The following is a 16,378-nucleotide window of genomic DNA, read 5'->3' as shown; positions in this document are numbered from 1 at the left end:
AAGACTGTAAACACAGCGAGGACCAAGGTCACAACCCTTTTTAGAACCGGGTGGATTTTAGTGTGGTCCGGAGGAAGTGGTTTAAAAGGACTGGTTGTTTTTTTGATCTGTGCTTGTCCTGATGGGCAGGGAGCATCTGGATGGGTCTCATTAGAGGACCAAATGCCCCTGGCCTTCTGCGACTGGGTGTTTATGGAGGGGGGACTGGACTAATGAGATCCAAAGAGAACACACTTCCTTCTGAGGAACAGAGGCTAGGCAGTGGTCACATGCAGTGAGAAATGAAGAGCAGAGACCTGGTAAACTGGTAATGGCCATTTAGGATCCCATTGGGCATATATCAAACATCACAACCCCAATTAACATGAGAGGCAGATGTTTCGTGTATCTGGCATTTGCATCTTAACATATAACATGGGGCAGTTCCCTCCCTATACAACCCATCAGTCTTTTGTACATACTGATAAATAAACACTCCAGATAGGGTTGACAGCTTGAAACAGTTTGAAAACAAGCAGCGAGAAAGTCTGCTAAAGGGAGAAGTGGGAGAAAGTCCACTGCATTGAGCAAACTGGAATTAATGATAATGAATGATGGCCTGGTGTGGTGAATTAACACAGATGAGGAAAGAGAAAAGACAGAAGCTGTGGGGGAGTAAGAACCACCAGAGGGAGAAAGGAGAGATCTATTGCTGAGCATGCAATTTTATCCATCCTAGAGCACAACCCCTTCAAGGGACCCGGGGGAGCACGGGAGGATGGACTATACTCCAAACGCTCGCAGTAAATATATGATCCAGAGGGGAATCCCTCTGGAGCAAGTAGAGTGGATTTCTCATGAGAGACCCACAATCTCTTGAGTCTTAAGCTGTGTTCACTCTAACAGTGACAGAGCAAAAGGTTACTAGTGAATTTCAATGGAAGCAGGTAACAACCGACACTTGTCGTTGTGTGACTCACTGAATTGTCAATCAGCCAAATCTCCAAGGTTTTAAATAAAACTTTTATCAGCTATTTTTGTTATCATTATATTTGTCCAAACAAATGGACCTTTGGTTATACCAGGCATTAAAAAGAAGAAGAAATTGAAGAAAACATGACTGTTTTCTTTTTTTTTTCCATGATTGTATATCTTCTGTGTCTGGGTCTGTGCATCATAATTGGTGGTTTACGGATTTAGATATATTTCAGATGTAGATATACAATTAATACAAGGATATATATGGATGATTTCAAAGTGAAGAAGACTTGTGCCCTTTCCTAGTGTGGGAGCTTCCACAAGTCAATACATGCAACGGTTTGAGTATGAAGCTGGGTGCCGTTTAAAAAAAGGCAAATTTGCACCCTTTGCCTTGCTACCCACACAGAAGAAGCGTGTAGATAAGTGGTTATTTATGCAAATTACAATTATCTTAACACGGGGGAAGCTCTCTACTGTGAAACAAGTGGCAGCCGCTGCTGTTACACCAGAAGTCAAATGACTGCAATAGACTGTAAGGATGTAAGAGGTGTGAACTAAGAAATTTGACAATTATATTACAGAGAGAAAAGCAGAGTAAGTTGACGTGAGAGAGACTGTAAAAAAAAAAAAAGAAGCGTAAGTAAGGAGCAGCTCACAACATGCTAAAGGTCTTGACATTTAGGGGATGAGTTGTAAAAGGTGGGTTTGCCTAAGGGGGAAAAGCTGCTACAGCATGTCAAAGAATGTGCACATCAAGCCCACACTTGCCAAACAGTGGTGGTATCACAGGTATTCATGTGGGAGAATAGCACATACACACACCTACACACAGTCTACTCTGGACACACTTGAACAAATAGTATTACAGCGCTCTGTTGCTTTCTATAATTATACGACCGCAAGATACAGTATATCTTTAAACACAGTACATTGTCAAGCAGGCAACACCCAAAGTGCGTTTCCTGTTGGCATACGGCAATGAGTTAGGTTGTATTTGTAAGTGAAATGAGGTTTATCTTTCAGAAATACTTTTGACTACAGCAGTGTTCAAGATCACCAGAGCATGTGGTTTCTGCTGCTTTTGTGTGTGTGCTTCTGTGTTTTTGTGTGTCCCTGCCTGTTGCTCCCCTCTGCTGGGTTCTCCATGACACTGCAATGCGTTTTGACTAATATTGTATCTATAGAATGTGACACCAGGATAGTTAAATAAAAACTCACATACACATTTGATGTACTACAACAACTATCAGCCACAAGCCATCAGGATTTCACCGGGGTCACATTAGTTGGAGCCTCCAACAGCACAGGCAGGCTTATAGACATGCACTTGCACAGCTTGGAAGGATGTCAAGACTCAAGGGTAGCCAAGTATGGTGGGGAATAAAGCTGCATTCAGACCAACATTGTATCAGAAAATGCAGCCTCCTCATTAATTTCAGTAATTTTAGTAGTTTGAGCACAGCATGGGGGCCAATGCTGAGAGCTCCAACAGAGAGAACAGACTAGCGTTGTGAACATTTAGAAGGCTAATTTATCTTTATGTGTTCCTTTATTGATGGAGGATTTTCACCACTCCTACAGTAGCCGTTAAGTCTAGTCTTTCCACCTCATTCCATCACGGATTATTGCTCTGTGGTGAATTGACTATACTGCTGCATGGCTTTGTCCTCCTTTTAGAAGTATTTCTGTCTTGCCCTATAAAGAGAGAATTGTGCCTTTTGGGACAGAAAAGAATAAAGTTGGATCCTCGGTCTACTGAGCCTCATTAGATTTGTGCAAATTACTATTAGTAGGTGATTTTGTCTCTAAATGTTGCTTGTTCCCCAAACTCCTATTGCATATTTTCAAAAGATACTTTAAAAACACTTATCATATTGGCCAAAACATAAGAAAATGTTGTAATCAATGATTATATTAAGAAAATGTGTTATAAAGAGGTATTATACTAAAGAACCACAGCATTTACAAACACAGATCTTATCAAATCTTATTTAACATGTGTTGCATAATGTTTCTAGCCTTATTGCTGCTAGGACAGCAAGTTTCGACCTGCCCATCTATGGAGTGCCTGCTAGAGTCAGTGAGCCCTCGGAATATCCACTCACGATATGGCTTTTCTTGCCACAGTGGACAGCATCTCCTCCATACTTCACCACCGAAATGGACCGGAAAGAGTAATCTGTCAAGCCTCCAAGAAATGTGCTGTCAAAGACTGTCATGTTGAAACATGGCGGCCCGTCTTAAAAATGCTAACAGTCTAAGAAGTATTCCTGGAGGTCCCAATCTAGCTGCCACCAAATGCTTGACACAAGAGTGTGCAGTATGTGACTGAGAAACAAAGTAAGAATAGAAAAGAGCCGTATTACAGCTAAAAGCTTTGGGCATTACCAAACATCTGAATCCACTGTTTAATTCAGTTTCTCGTTGTGGTGGTAAAATGCAGAAGGAATTTACAAATAATAAAATTAAACCCACGCTGCATATGTTTTAGTGCTTAATGTTTGTTGTACAAATAAAAAAATTAAAAGCCTTCAACCCATCAGTCCCCTTTAAATGTTACGCTGTGATGACTTTATACAAAGCACAGTAGTATTTTAATCAGTATGCTCTAACAGTCACATTAATTTGTTTGATGGAGTCAAATTACCTAATTTTTGCAGAATGTTTCTTTGGCTTGCATTTGACAGTGCACTTGTTAAGTCTTTATATGAAATGTCATAACAATCACATCATACTGTTCAGCTCAGCAAGATTTAATGGAGCATGCAGTGCAATTTGTCCATCAGTTATAGCTAATGGTTTGATAAGGTTTTTTTTCCCCTTTAATTTAGCTACTCGCTATAACTTTGCAGTGGAGACTTAGATTGGTACATATACAGTATATTTAATGCCAAAACTCAATATTCAAACATTTCTAGTTTGCAGGATGGCAAATTATAGTAGGATAACATTCCTTCTGTAATTACCGTTATTAGTGGTGTACCCAACAAACTATTGAGTCCTTCAAAGCAACAACACTATTAACTGCAGCCTCAAAAATAAGCATCTCTAATATTACATTTTTGTAAAGTTCAGTGAAGAAATTTTGAAAAGGGAGTGTAAGCCTTCTAAAGGCCCTCATTACCGTTGTACAATTTATTCAATTGCGACAGAAGAATGATGCTTTAAGCAAAACCAAGTTTTTGTCAATATGTTATACCACACCTACAGCACACATAGGTGCATGCTTTCACCATGCAAACATCTACATTGTTGAGGCCTGAAGTGTAACATACCTGCTAAAGCCTTGATGCGTGAGCGCTCGAAGAGGCGTGCTGAACTGTTCTCATTGTCCCAGTCAGTCTCTGCTGCCAGGTCCCAGCGGTTGTTGATGTCATTGTACTGCTGCTGGATCTCCAAGCTGTCAAAGTCCGTCGGCGAGATGGTGCTCATGGTGTCCAGGCTGGAGGAAAACACATTCAACCTACAATTCAGACAGACACAAAAGCATCCAAAGTGAGTGAATACAGAGATGGGTGAGGAGATTGCTTTGTCACCAGAAAATGTACAAGACTGACCCTTGAAATGTTTGTGAGCTAAAGTTTGGAAGATTCAGGATGGGAACTGAGAATCTATTTCTATTTTATCCAAAGCCAGATGATGCACTTTAACATACATCACCCACACTCTGCTCACAGCCTCACAGCTGCACTCAAGTTCTGTGTGCTTAAATGACAGTCATATGCAAATAGCAGCTTAGACAGTGCAACTGCCAAAGTGTATAAAGAGATTAAAAAAACTTTGAGATAAGTTCAGCAACTGTCACGAAGTTGTTCAGTTAGGCAACCAATAATTGAGTATAACTGCTGCTGTAAGCCAGGGCAGCTCCAGTTATCTCATTTTAGCCTGAGTGTTGATGGCAGAATCAACCTCAATCTAAACAGATTAAATCTTGACTTGAGCAGAAAAAACACAAGCATGCATGCACACTCTGCAGACTGAATTAGACCTGTGCAGTACTGAAAGAATCAAGTATCAGAAGTGACTAAACTAGAGCCAGTCAATTAATATGTACTGCATCAATGCAGCAACATTAACGGATGCATGTTGATGCTTTGAAAGATATTTTCTTTTTTTTAAAGTTTGCAACAGAATTTATTAGAAATGTCAAAGCCTCAACAGTAAGAGTCATTATTTAGTTTGTTCACCCAACTTGAACAGTTAAAAAAAGAAAGTAAATGCCTGTTTGTTAACATCAGAGAGGAAATGTTAACTATAAATGTCACAGCATTACAAAAAACTAAATCCCCAGATAATACAAGCTTGTCACAATATTGATATTTTGTAGATGTATGATTCATACAGCTGTGGTTCCCTTTCAGTTAAAACTCCTCCAGAATAAAACACTTTATATTCTCAGTCCTTGCACTTATTGCTCGCCATGTGACATCCCTCTTATCCTGCAGTTTGAACCAACTCAGCACCCAATTATAATAACAAGGGTACCCTCATATGGCAACAATCAATACTTCATAAACAAGGAGGTCAGTCTCACCCCTTTCTCCACATGGCTGGGTCTCTGTATTTTGCTGACATATTTTAACTTTAGCCAGAAGCAATTGCATATTGTCCTCTTTATTCATGTTAATGCTGTGTGTGTGTGACAGTTATTGAAATGAATTGCCCTACAAATCCTTGTATGACTGCACAAGAAATGTAATACAGCCATGCATGTTCACTCCTTAATAGCTGCTTCTACTAAAAATTCAGTCCATCCCATTAAACCATGCTGTCAAAAACAACATTCTCACAACATATATTCTTGCCTTCAAGGAAAGTGTTAAACGCTTGGTAATAGTGATGGATCCTCAGCTTCACACAGATGGGATGTTATCCCAATGGTTCAACTGACAGCAGCAGGGAAGAAAATCGGATATTTTTAAATCCATGTAGAAAATAGTCTGAATAGATTTCCGATACATCACACCTCAAACATGTTCATTCAGTATCCTGTATATTGCATATTTCTTGAACTATGGCCCTGGAGGCACTGTATTTCTTTTAGTTTCTTTACATGCCTGTAGGGATATCTAACTTTAATTATTAATAGTGTTGGATGTTTTCTTTTTAACAATGGAGTGAAATTGTTAACAAATTAAACACTAACTGCACATGACCAGACAGATCCTCTCCATAGTATTATGCACTGACACCCAATGGGGGATCCACATTGAGATTATCCCCCACCAAAGAGACCCATTAACGAACTGGGGTCCATTTGTTTAAGAGCATTGAACAGATTAATAGACAAGGTTGAGTAGTCAGTTTGCTAATACCTGTCAGTTTATCTTTTGTTGTGTCTAGTTGCTGAGATTTGGTTCAAGGTTCAATTCATTCTCTCTCCATCATGTCTGCCATTTAGTCCAGTTCAGGTTAGATTACATTACTCCAGTGAAATGCTAAAAGAGAGGAAGAAACATGGTGGTGCTCTACATGACAATAAGTAGGCCACCTATGCAACACATCCCACATTAATGAGGCAATGTATTCATTCTGTTCTTTTCCTTGAGGTGCGACTGAAAAATACAGCAACAGCTGATGACAGATTTATCTGGTTTAATGTAAAGCTGTCAGTAATGTGTCCGCTTGGACCATTCTTGGAATAGTCATGTCATCAAAGTCAATGCATCCTCTAAATCAAACCTGAAAATCAATAACAGACAGCTGCCAGAACCAATGCCTATTAATACTGTACAAAGCCAGTGTACAGCTTGGTTCGGCCCAGAAGTGCAAAAAACACATAACAGACCCACACAATGCTCAATGAGGATTTTGCCTGAAGGGGAATAATGTGCTGGAGATATAAAAAGCATAATGTCAACGCAAAATCTCAAACATCCTTTTGCAGCACTGTGTTAACTGCGCCTTTTTAAAACTGAAAGGAGAGAGACTAGTAATTATCTGCAGCTGTATAGGGGCATCTTAATGTCTGACTGAGCATGATAATTTAGCTGTTGTGTTATTGTTGTTTTATAACGATTACATTTTTGGCAATTTTCAGATAGTGGATAACTGAATAGTTTACAGAATAGATACAGACAGGACACAAGTGGGGGATGTTATGATGAGTAGGTCAAAAGCCACAATTAAACCAGGTAGACTACTCAATTTAGATCAACTAGACCACCATGTACAAAAAATTGTCTTTCACATTGAGGAAAAAAAAGTAAATATATTCACAATTAGATTGTCCTTCCACATCTTTCAGCCCTAACACACGTACACACTCTCAGGGGGGTAAAGGCATTAGCCAAGTCCTGGGGTGCCAGTGAGTAGGGAGGTGGCCGGTCGGGGGGCAGCGTGGAGGCGTTGTTCTGTCTTCTTCTCTAATCCTTGCATTTAGTTTCTATTCCCAGCCACTTCTTAATCTGCCACTAATAGGATTTGCCAAGCTTTTTTTTATTTTGTTTTAGGTAGAATGCGTGCAACTTGTTTGACTTATCTTTGACAGAGGATGGTGTACTTTAGGGTTGGGGTGATGGACGATGCCGTGGTGGGATGATTCAAACTGAACCCTTAAGTGATAGCTAGCATGTTTATTCTATAAAATACAATAATCATACAGTCAGTCTGCAAACATCTATTTTGACAACTCCCACCTTTTATAACCTTGCCAACTTGACTGGGTCAAATTATGCGAAGAATGGATAAAAAATAATAGCTTTTATACCGTGCAACTGATTGTGGTGTAGTGGGCTGTCAAATTGGTAAGATTTCCATGCAGCTTAAAATACCAAAACATCACGGCATGAAAGCAAGAGCCACAAAGAGGGCACACTATCCAGGACAAGCCTGGCAGCAATGAAGTCCATGACAATCTGTCTGTGGGAGTGGACCAGGGTGGGGGCTGACCAGTGAGGTCACAAGAGTCTGGCAGTGGCAAATCGAGGGCAATCCTCCCCTTATTGTCGGTAGGAAGAGGCTCGGCTCAGTGTCTGCACTAATCGCCCCTCAATGGATCAGACAAACAATCCCCTGACCTACTATGATACAACCTACTGTACTCATCCTCCCACACACAACAGGCACGAAACCACACATGCAAGCTGAGCTGACCTATTACATCCTCACCACCAACCCTCATACACTAACACACACAGTTTCTAAAAGGCGCACATACAAATCCACCCACTCAGCATGTGTGTATCAGTATTCAGCACACAAAATGGGTTGGTTCAACACCTACAATCATTGCCTCCGAGGAAGAAACAGAATCAGAGACAGGAAAGAACCCCTACACTGTAGGCTTACTCTGCAAAGCTAAAAAAGCATCAAGGAGCCTTTTGAGTCAAATGCTGCTCATATCAGGACAAAGACAGACAGGCAGCCAGACAGATGTGGCACAAAAAAGGGGGGCGTAAAGAGGTTCAATGAAAGAAAATCCCCTCAAGGTCTAATCCACAAATACATGAAAAAAGGACACACATTAATGTAATGAAAGATTTAGATCTGTCACGTATCTTTCATATGTTCATATGCATTTTAAAAAATGACTCTCCAAACACTAGAGCAGTCAAGACCAATAAAACTAATACAGAAGAGCTGTGTAAACAAAAGGAATGCTTAAGTAGAGTCAACACAGATTCAATAAAAGTATCTTGTCAGTATTATTATAAAATACCCCCAAGCTGGGTAGCAAGGCATGGCCTACATGGAGTCTAACCTTTTCAAACACGACAGCACTATGCCTTCTCTAAACTCAAAATAGGATAGCGGGATATGTACCGCAAGTGTGACTGTTCAGAAGAATAATGCTTCTGAAAAAGGGAAGAGTGAAAGGGAGGACTGAAAGTGGGGCACCGTGGAATGCCTCAAGGCGAAACCCCAGCATCCGAATGGGCAGACGCACATCAGACTATAGCTCACAGCAGAGCGACACAAGTAAAGAAAGCAGAGCAGAGCCAGCAGCATGATAGGCAGCGCCACCACCTCTTTCTGTTTCCCTCTCCGCCATCCCTCCTCCCCTCCCAGAGCTGCTTCCCTTTGCCCAGCTGGTCTGTTTGTCACTGCACCCGTTAATCAGGCAGAGAGGAAAAGAGAAATAGAGCTCACAATCAGTCGCCCGCAGGGATTTAGGCCTGTGCACATTAGCCAGCCACACTGCCACCACGCACCAGGGGAATAGGGTAGACACACAAACACACACACACACACACACAACCACACCCTGAAATGCCAGACAAAAGAGCCATCCCTCTTGCCATACAACTCTCACCAAAAGCCACAGCATGATACTGGTATTCAAAATACACAATTATTAAGTTTTTAAAAAAATTCTGAAAACATATCATTATGGCTGTAAAGCAGACTAGAGCTTCACATAAACAAAATCTAATTAGTTCAAGCTGAGGTGGCACCTCGGTGTTGCTTGGCTGTGATACTCATACAAGCCTGGAGGGTGGGGAGGCAGATCCCAAAATGCATCGCACAAAGCCTGCTCCGCCGAACTGGCCCCATACAATGGAGGAGTCAGCAGAGAGTTGAGGCCAGCCGTTCAAGCCTTTCCTGTTTGCAGAGATGAGGCAGCCAGAGGCACATATGCATCAGAGGCCCTCCACGGGCTGCTGATCCTGGCCTGAATGCCCTGCTGAATAGGACAGCAGAGGTCTTTTGTTGACCTGTAGCATCACATTCATCAAACACTCAAGCGGCCGGCATGCCCTCCACACACGAACATAGACATATTACTTTGATTTGGGGCAGCAGCTCAAATTACACCAGATTTAAAAAAAAAAAACTCTACAGAAAAGAACATTAAGGGAAATTTTCTCTTTTGTCACAAAGCCAATACCATTCACTTTAACATTTCAAATATTGCTATAGTCTTGGACAATTTAACCAAAATCTGATTTTCAACTTTCTTAACAGTCAAGGGAATAGGCAAGACTTCTTGTGACATCACACCGAGATACTGCTATTCCATGAACAATTAAGGAGCACTGGAATTGTAAACAATGTCTATCCAAACCTCATACCCATGCTGCGCTAGCAGCTGATGTCCAAAAGTCGTTATCAACGGCTGCAGACAAAAATGCCTCTTAATAGATCAACAACCAATGAGGGCAATGGCACGGGACTCCAAACCAACCACAGTAACGAAACTTCATCCCCCAACCATTTGGAGAAACAAAGCGTTAAGTGGCACATGCAAGTTGTGGTGGTTCTTGGTCCGTATTCAAGTAGGCTGAGCCGGGTCACAAACTGTTTAAATTACAGGTAAACAGTGCACTTGGGGTGAAAAAAGGCAACACAGTATAGGAATCTTGATTCATATTTGATCAGTGCTGCCTGGTTTGACAGTATGATCTGAGTTTCCCAAGTTATATTGAACATCAACCATCCTATCTAACCCGCCTTATATGAAATACACATTTATGATTGGCCAGCCCAGCCTGTAAATCAGTCTGAATGGGAGACTGACCAGACTCATCTGGCAAAAAAGCATTTCTAGTGGAATCATCTGTAACAATTATCTTGATACAAATACATCTCGGATGTTTAAAGAGATGTAACATTGCTTCATAGGGAAGTTAAAGTACATCTGATACATCTTTATAACCGTATTCCTACTTTGGCAATTCCGGCCTGCCGAAAGCACTACCCTATTTATAATTAGGTCTGCTTTATTACATTTAGAGTCAGAACTGCCACAGCTTGGACAAAGCAAGCCAAAAGTTATAGTGGTTGCTGCTCCTGCCTTGTCTCTGCTGCTGAATGAGTTCTGTGCTTTGAAGTACATTTGGCTGGAAGTCACAGTGGCAGCATCAATCTCCAGCGCTGCCAGAGATCCAAATTAAAAACATCAGTGAATGAAATATTCATGCAGATCAGGCTAATCCACTGTGGATTGACTTTTTCCATTTTAAAACACACAAGATCAAGTGCAAGCATACAGTAAGCACTGTCAGCATGCCTACAGGTCTGCTGGTGTGTGTGGTGAGCTGATGCATGGTTGATCAAAAGGCACACTCAATCCATCTGTTGATCCCCACAAACCCTAATGCTCCAACAGTCATACACATACACACGTGTGGGAGGTTTTTCCATAAAGTTGTATCTCAGGTGCTTTATATTTTTGTTTTCCTTTTCTGTTCCTAGACTATAACAAAGGTGCAATATGAAAAAGTTGTATTTTCCTTTATCCTCATGGATCCTGTTCATTGGAGTTGACACAATTTCTCCATACACTCATTGTAAAACTTAGAAAATATCATAAAATAGGACCATTTGGTTGTCATTTAACAGTAGAATAAAACAGGAAATATTGGGATGGACTGGAGGATGCATTAAAGTTCCGAGGCAACATTCAAATCCCCAGCCTGAGTCTCTGTAGCTCTGTAGTCGTGGTGTCAAACAGCTGCTGCTTTAATGTTGTAATGACTTGTGACTCATGAGCCTTAATTAAGTTTTGCAGCATTAAGAATACTGTTGTTACCAATTGCAATTTAAGAGTAGTCTAAACCCAAAAAGGTTAACACTGACCAACTGAACCCAAACAACAAATGGCACTATTTGCGTTGAGATGTAATAAATTGCATTCCAATCCTTTTTCCTGAGTATCCAAATAGTCAAATACTGCCTCAGGTCAAAATCTGAAATCTTTGAATTGCTTGGCATAGCTCTATATTGAATTGGCAGTGAGATGTTGCACTTTCATATTCCTGAGGGGGCGTGCAACATTTTGGGACCCTGTGAGGCAGAAGTGCAACAACTGTTCAAAATTTCTGCCTCTGCATGAAAAGTCTGCCCACGCAAGAGGCACTGAACCTAAAACAAATCCTTCCAATGACTTCATCGTTGAAAAGGTGGATTTATTTATTAGTAGCATACTGTGAATATACCTGTCATAGTACATGAAGTTCCATAATGTCAGTACATAAAATTTAGATGGTTGTGCGGTTATGTCCAGCTCCTGGCTGCTGCCATGAGTGCCCCTGTAATGCCCTTATTCTTTCCCCCGCTCTACATAATTTAAATAGAGGAGATGAGTGGAGTGCCCTCTCCCTGAACTACTGAGCCTTTAGCCTTTGTTTGTGATTCCAACTTTGTGTGTCATTCAGTGCCAGACTACAGTTCTAATAATTATCATGGAAAGCAGGACATAAGTGCTTTAAAATACATAGTACAGACAGAAAATTGGAGACCAACTATGTTTTTCTATGGAACGCAAATGCTATTAAAGCACTGAAACTTTTGATCTACTTTACCCATTGGCTGCTGCTTAATTATAGATGCAAGATAATTTGCCATTTATATTAATGACACAACTATCCTAAAAAACGGAACGCATATTTTATGCAGATGACACAGTTCTTCAAGAGATTTCTTCAGTTTATCTGGGCCCAGTTGGTTTTAAGATAAATAAATCTCAATCTAAGTTATGTTTGTAATGGGGTCATTTTGATGATCCAAATACTGCCTTGCATTATTTTTAAAGATGCTATATTCATGCTATTGACCAATTTTTTTAAATTCTGAAACTAAACTGCTATATAAACCTCAAATGTATCTTCAGAATGTGAGTGTTATCTTGACAAACCATCGGTTGTAGGAATTTCTGGTCACCATGAAGAGTGTATTTTACAGAAAGTCTTATTATAGGCATCTTATTTTTAGAAAAATGTGTGTCTATTTTCCTTTCAACGGTTATGGCTCTCATAATAAAGAATGCCAAGTGCCCCTTCAATTCATTATTTTATGGAAGAAGATTAAAACAAAGCATTTCAACCTTAGGTCATCATCAATCTCAGTCTCTGGCCTTGCAACACAAGGCAAACATGCAAACACCATTGCTTTCAGGAGGTTTAAATTTGACATAACCACATGTGAAAGACTGGATAAATGAAGGCAGAAAATAACTATCAAACCAAGTTTAAACTCTACAGATGTAAAATGAAAAACAACGAAAAGTTAAATGAAAAACTGCACATCAGATATCAGCACGAGTTACACGAGGCGTACGCTGGGTTGGTGATATGGTTCACTGCAGCACAATGAAAGTGTGAATGGCAGGAACTGAAAAAAAGCTTGTTCAAGAGGGATTTTGAGAATCAGCACTATGGGGGGCCCACATTCACAGCCCCATTCCATTGTTGAATGCTGTTCATCTAGCCAGCCAGCTAACAGCCGTATCTCTCCTGTCTATCGTAACAAACGCTCTGTCTATCCATCAAAAAGGCTCTACAGTTATTTCAACCTGTGGCCATAACCACAATAAGGCATGATTTGACTAGGACTTTTTTGAAGAAAGAATCATCAACAAACACACTATATACAGTCTAACAAAAGGATGTTATATAGAAATCTGAGAGAACATCTATCAAAGCATCACACAATGCACATCCTACAAATAAGTGCTCATCTCCATAAGTTGCAATCAATAATTTTGAAAAATACAAGTAGCAACCATATGCTAATCGGCCAGCATGTTTAATTATCATGAAGAACAAGACTGCACGGCAGCATGAGGTGCTAATATGGATATATTTGATAAATCTGCATGTTATCCACAACTTTATCAACTGCAATGAAATGTATTTGTATTTCTCCTTCCAGGCAGATTCAGTCTCATGTGCCACTAGTGGCAGATTGTCAATTAAAATGGGAAGGAAGACTCCTTATGTCCAATGCCTGGGTAAGCCATGAAAGAGACAAAGAAACACAAGAACTGAACAATGGCTGATAAATTATTCCAAGTGCACTGTGTGTTTTGATGCACAATTACACAGTGTTATTTTCCCTGTAATCTCCCCATTTGGTGGTTAGTCATATCACAGCATGTGTCTGTGGGTAGATTTCAACCACAGCTCCTAAGGGACATCTTAAATTATTAAACATACTGCATGTGGCCTGCTTCAACTGTACACCTAATGCTGCCTGCAGACAATGCTCCATGAGCATCGTTTCAACAAGGTGATAGGGGAAAGTCATTATGTCGCCCTCTGGTGGTAACATTTCGAGCTGAATGAAACCAGGGCTGGTCTATTCTGTGGGGAATTTTGTGTACATTTAACAAATATATTAAACAAACAAGCCATTGATAAGTTGTTTTTTGAGCAACTAGATGGATTTGTGTTGTATTTCATTAATTTACTTGAGGTTTATTACATATACATTATTAAAAAAATGCTGATCTGTAAATCATTTGAAAAATTAAATCTGTCCAATATAAATTGGCATATGCTTGACAATGAATGTGGCAAATGTGATAAGCGAGTGAAATTAAACAAAACCATTTGAACACTTTGAAATTATTGCCTCAGTATTAATGCTGTGACAACATTTTGGGTATGGCTATTGTTAATTTTATAGAAACTTCAGTCTAAAAGAACATGTAAGTGATATAGTGATTTAGCAATGTGGATATGAGGACCAAGACTAAATTTTATTATTTAAGTTTGTCTAATGTAATAGGTTATAGGATTATGGGAACTATATCACTTGTTTAGCTGTAATCAAGCCTCTAACAGGAAAAATATTTGAGACATTTGAGATACTGGTATAACTGATATTACATAATTTTGTCAAACCTAGTCTTCCATATAAACCAGTTTCCTAGCCACAGAGGAAAGGAGGTGGGAGGGGGAGATGGAGGAGGAATTTAAAAAAAAAAGAACCTCTGGCTTTCTATTTCACTAGCTTGATGGCTCGAATATATTGCATTCAGCAATCAATGTGTAAATCAGTCACTGAATATAAAGTGGCCTGAAATCCTGATGCGTGTTGCATTGAGAACCACTAACGTAGGTTGGAAAATTCCATCTGTACGGAGAGGACATAGGTTTAGTTCCACAAAACAGTCAAAGCAAAAACAAACACCCACTATTAGGTGTTTTAGCCAAGAGATTGAAGTCATATAAGAGAGGCTTCACACTTGGCCATAGCCAGTGGTATCCCTTTACACCCAACACTTAATCTACTACTGTACAGTTTTACTCTACTACTGCTCTCTTTTTCTAAATTCCTCCATTTGATATCAGAAAACCACCATAAAATAATTTACCACCCTATAATATATAACCTCTCATTACCAATTCATACTCTAAATTCCATCCATAAACAATAAAAAATGTAATTAAAACGGGTTATGAAGAATGATATTTAATTCCATTACTAAGCAAACTCCATGTGTTTCTCTTTACTGTCACGATAACAATTTTTTTTCTCAATGGGCTGATGTTTCTGGGCCATAAAACATGGTTCTACACGTGGTAGCCGGCAAATGTCAGGTCTCAATATTTGCAAAATTGCTTGATGTGGGAAACGTATACTTTCCAAAACAACTTGTTCAGTGGACTTTGTTTTTTAATGATCTTTGCTAGTAAGCCATACTTTTTTTACCTGATGCATCCCTGCTATGACTCACAGTCTAGGCCAGGCACGCAGTATAAATCTCATCCTATCATAACATAACCACACAGCCCACAATGTCGAAAGCAAAAAAAAAACCTGCAAGATGCCAGCATAAGAGCACATTTTGGTGAGACACCGATGATAACCTGGCTAACGGGGCAGGCAACAGTCCGTCGGTTGGTTTAATAGCAGATGCTGAATCAAAGATCCACAGGCTGGTTTTTACACAAGACGCAGATGAAATGTGGCTGCGTTTGACATCGATTCAAACAAAGGCATGAAGACACAGACATACAGAGGGGATGGTTCCCAACAAGTAACGTGAGGCGCTGCAGTCACATTCACTACTCAACCAGGCAGCTAACACACCAGAATTATACATGAGTTCATTTGATCCAGCATCTCTTTCAGAGTTTCACAAACGGCATTAGCTAGGACACAATAACGTGATGTGTTTGCTTGGACAGCTACTAGCATTAAGCTAACAGCAGTCACCTGAATATCACAGACTCCCCCTCTCATTAGCTTTGTTATTAGTGGATATAGCCTACTGGTGGTGGGAAATAAAAAGGACAAAAAAAATAAATCACGCTTACCCCTTTATTTTGTCTTCTGCTACAGAAGCTGTCGATATTATTACTACCGCGTCAGTATGTGCGAAATATCAGCAGACATGAAAAATATCTTCCTCCGCTATCGGCGCGTGCGACGAAGCTAATTCGAATTTTAACCGTTAAGAATCCCAGGTAACAGATAACGTCTTTCCGTTAAATCCGCATCCTCGGAAAAAAAGATCTTTTCCTCCGCGCTGCTACCGGTGCAGCGCGTGACGAAACCAAAACCAGGCTTTTATTATCTCGCTTTTCACACAAAACGGTCAGCGAGGGGAAGGAGGAGGGAGAGAAAAGAGCCCGTTTTGAGGCAGGTATGAGACGGATATCCGCAGCAGCTTCTTCCCCCCGCGGCCGAGCATCCGAAGGGCCGTCCGCTATCTACCTCACTCACTCCCGCTGCCTGTAGGTAGGTA

The 16,378-nt window shown here is 40.3% G+C and overlaps 1 protein-coding gene across 2 annotated transcripts in view; it reads right to left on the bottom strand.

Moving 5' to 3' along the window:
- sptbn2 (spectrin, beta, non-erythrocytic 2) overlaps positions 1 to 16,378 on the bottom strand; it is a 61,362-nt gene extending 44,984 nt beyond the window's left edge. Inside the window, exons 1-2 of one of the 2 annotated variants that reach the window (XM_059351018.1) lie at positions 15,948 to 16,378; positions 4,236 to 4,423 (exon numbers count right to left, since the gene is read on the bottom strand). In XM_059351018.1, coding sequence (XP_059207001.1) covers positions 4,236 to 4,392 — 157 coding nt within the window. In that variant the 5' untranslated portion in view covers positions 4,393 to 4,423; positions 15,948 to 16,378. The remainder of the gene's footprint in view (positions 1 to 4,235; positions 4,424 to 15,947) is intronic. The other variant, XM_059351019.1, reaches the window with a different exon arrangement.

The sequence above is a fragment of the Centropristis striata genome, chromosome 15 (genome assembly GCF_030273125.1).
Source record: "Centropristis striata isolate RG_2023a ecotype Rhode Island chromosome 15, C.striata_1.0, whole genome shotgun sequence".
NCBI lineage: Eukaryota > Metazoa > Chordata > Actinopteri > Perciformes > Serranidae > Centropristis > Centropristis striata.
This window is presented reverse-complemented; position numbering and strand designations above follow the sequence as displayed.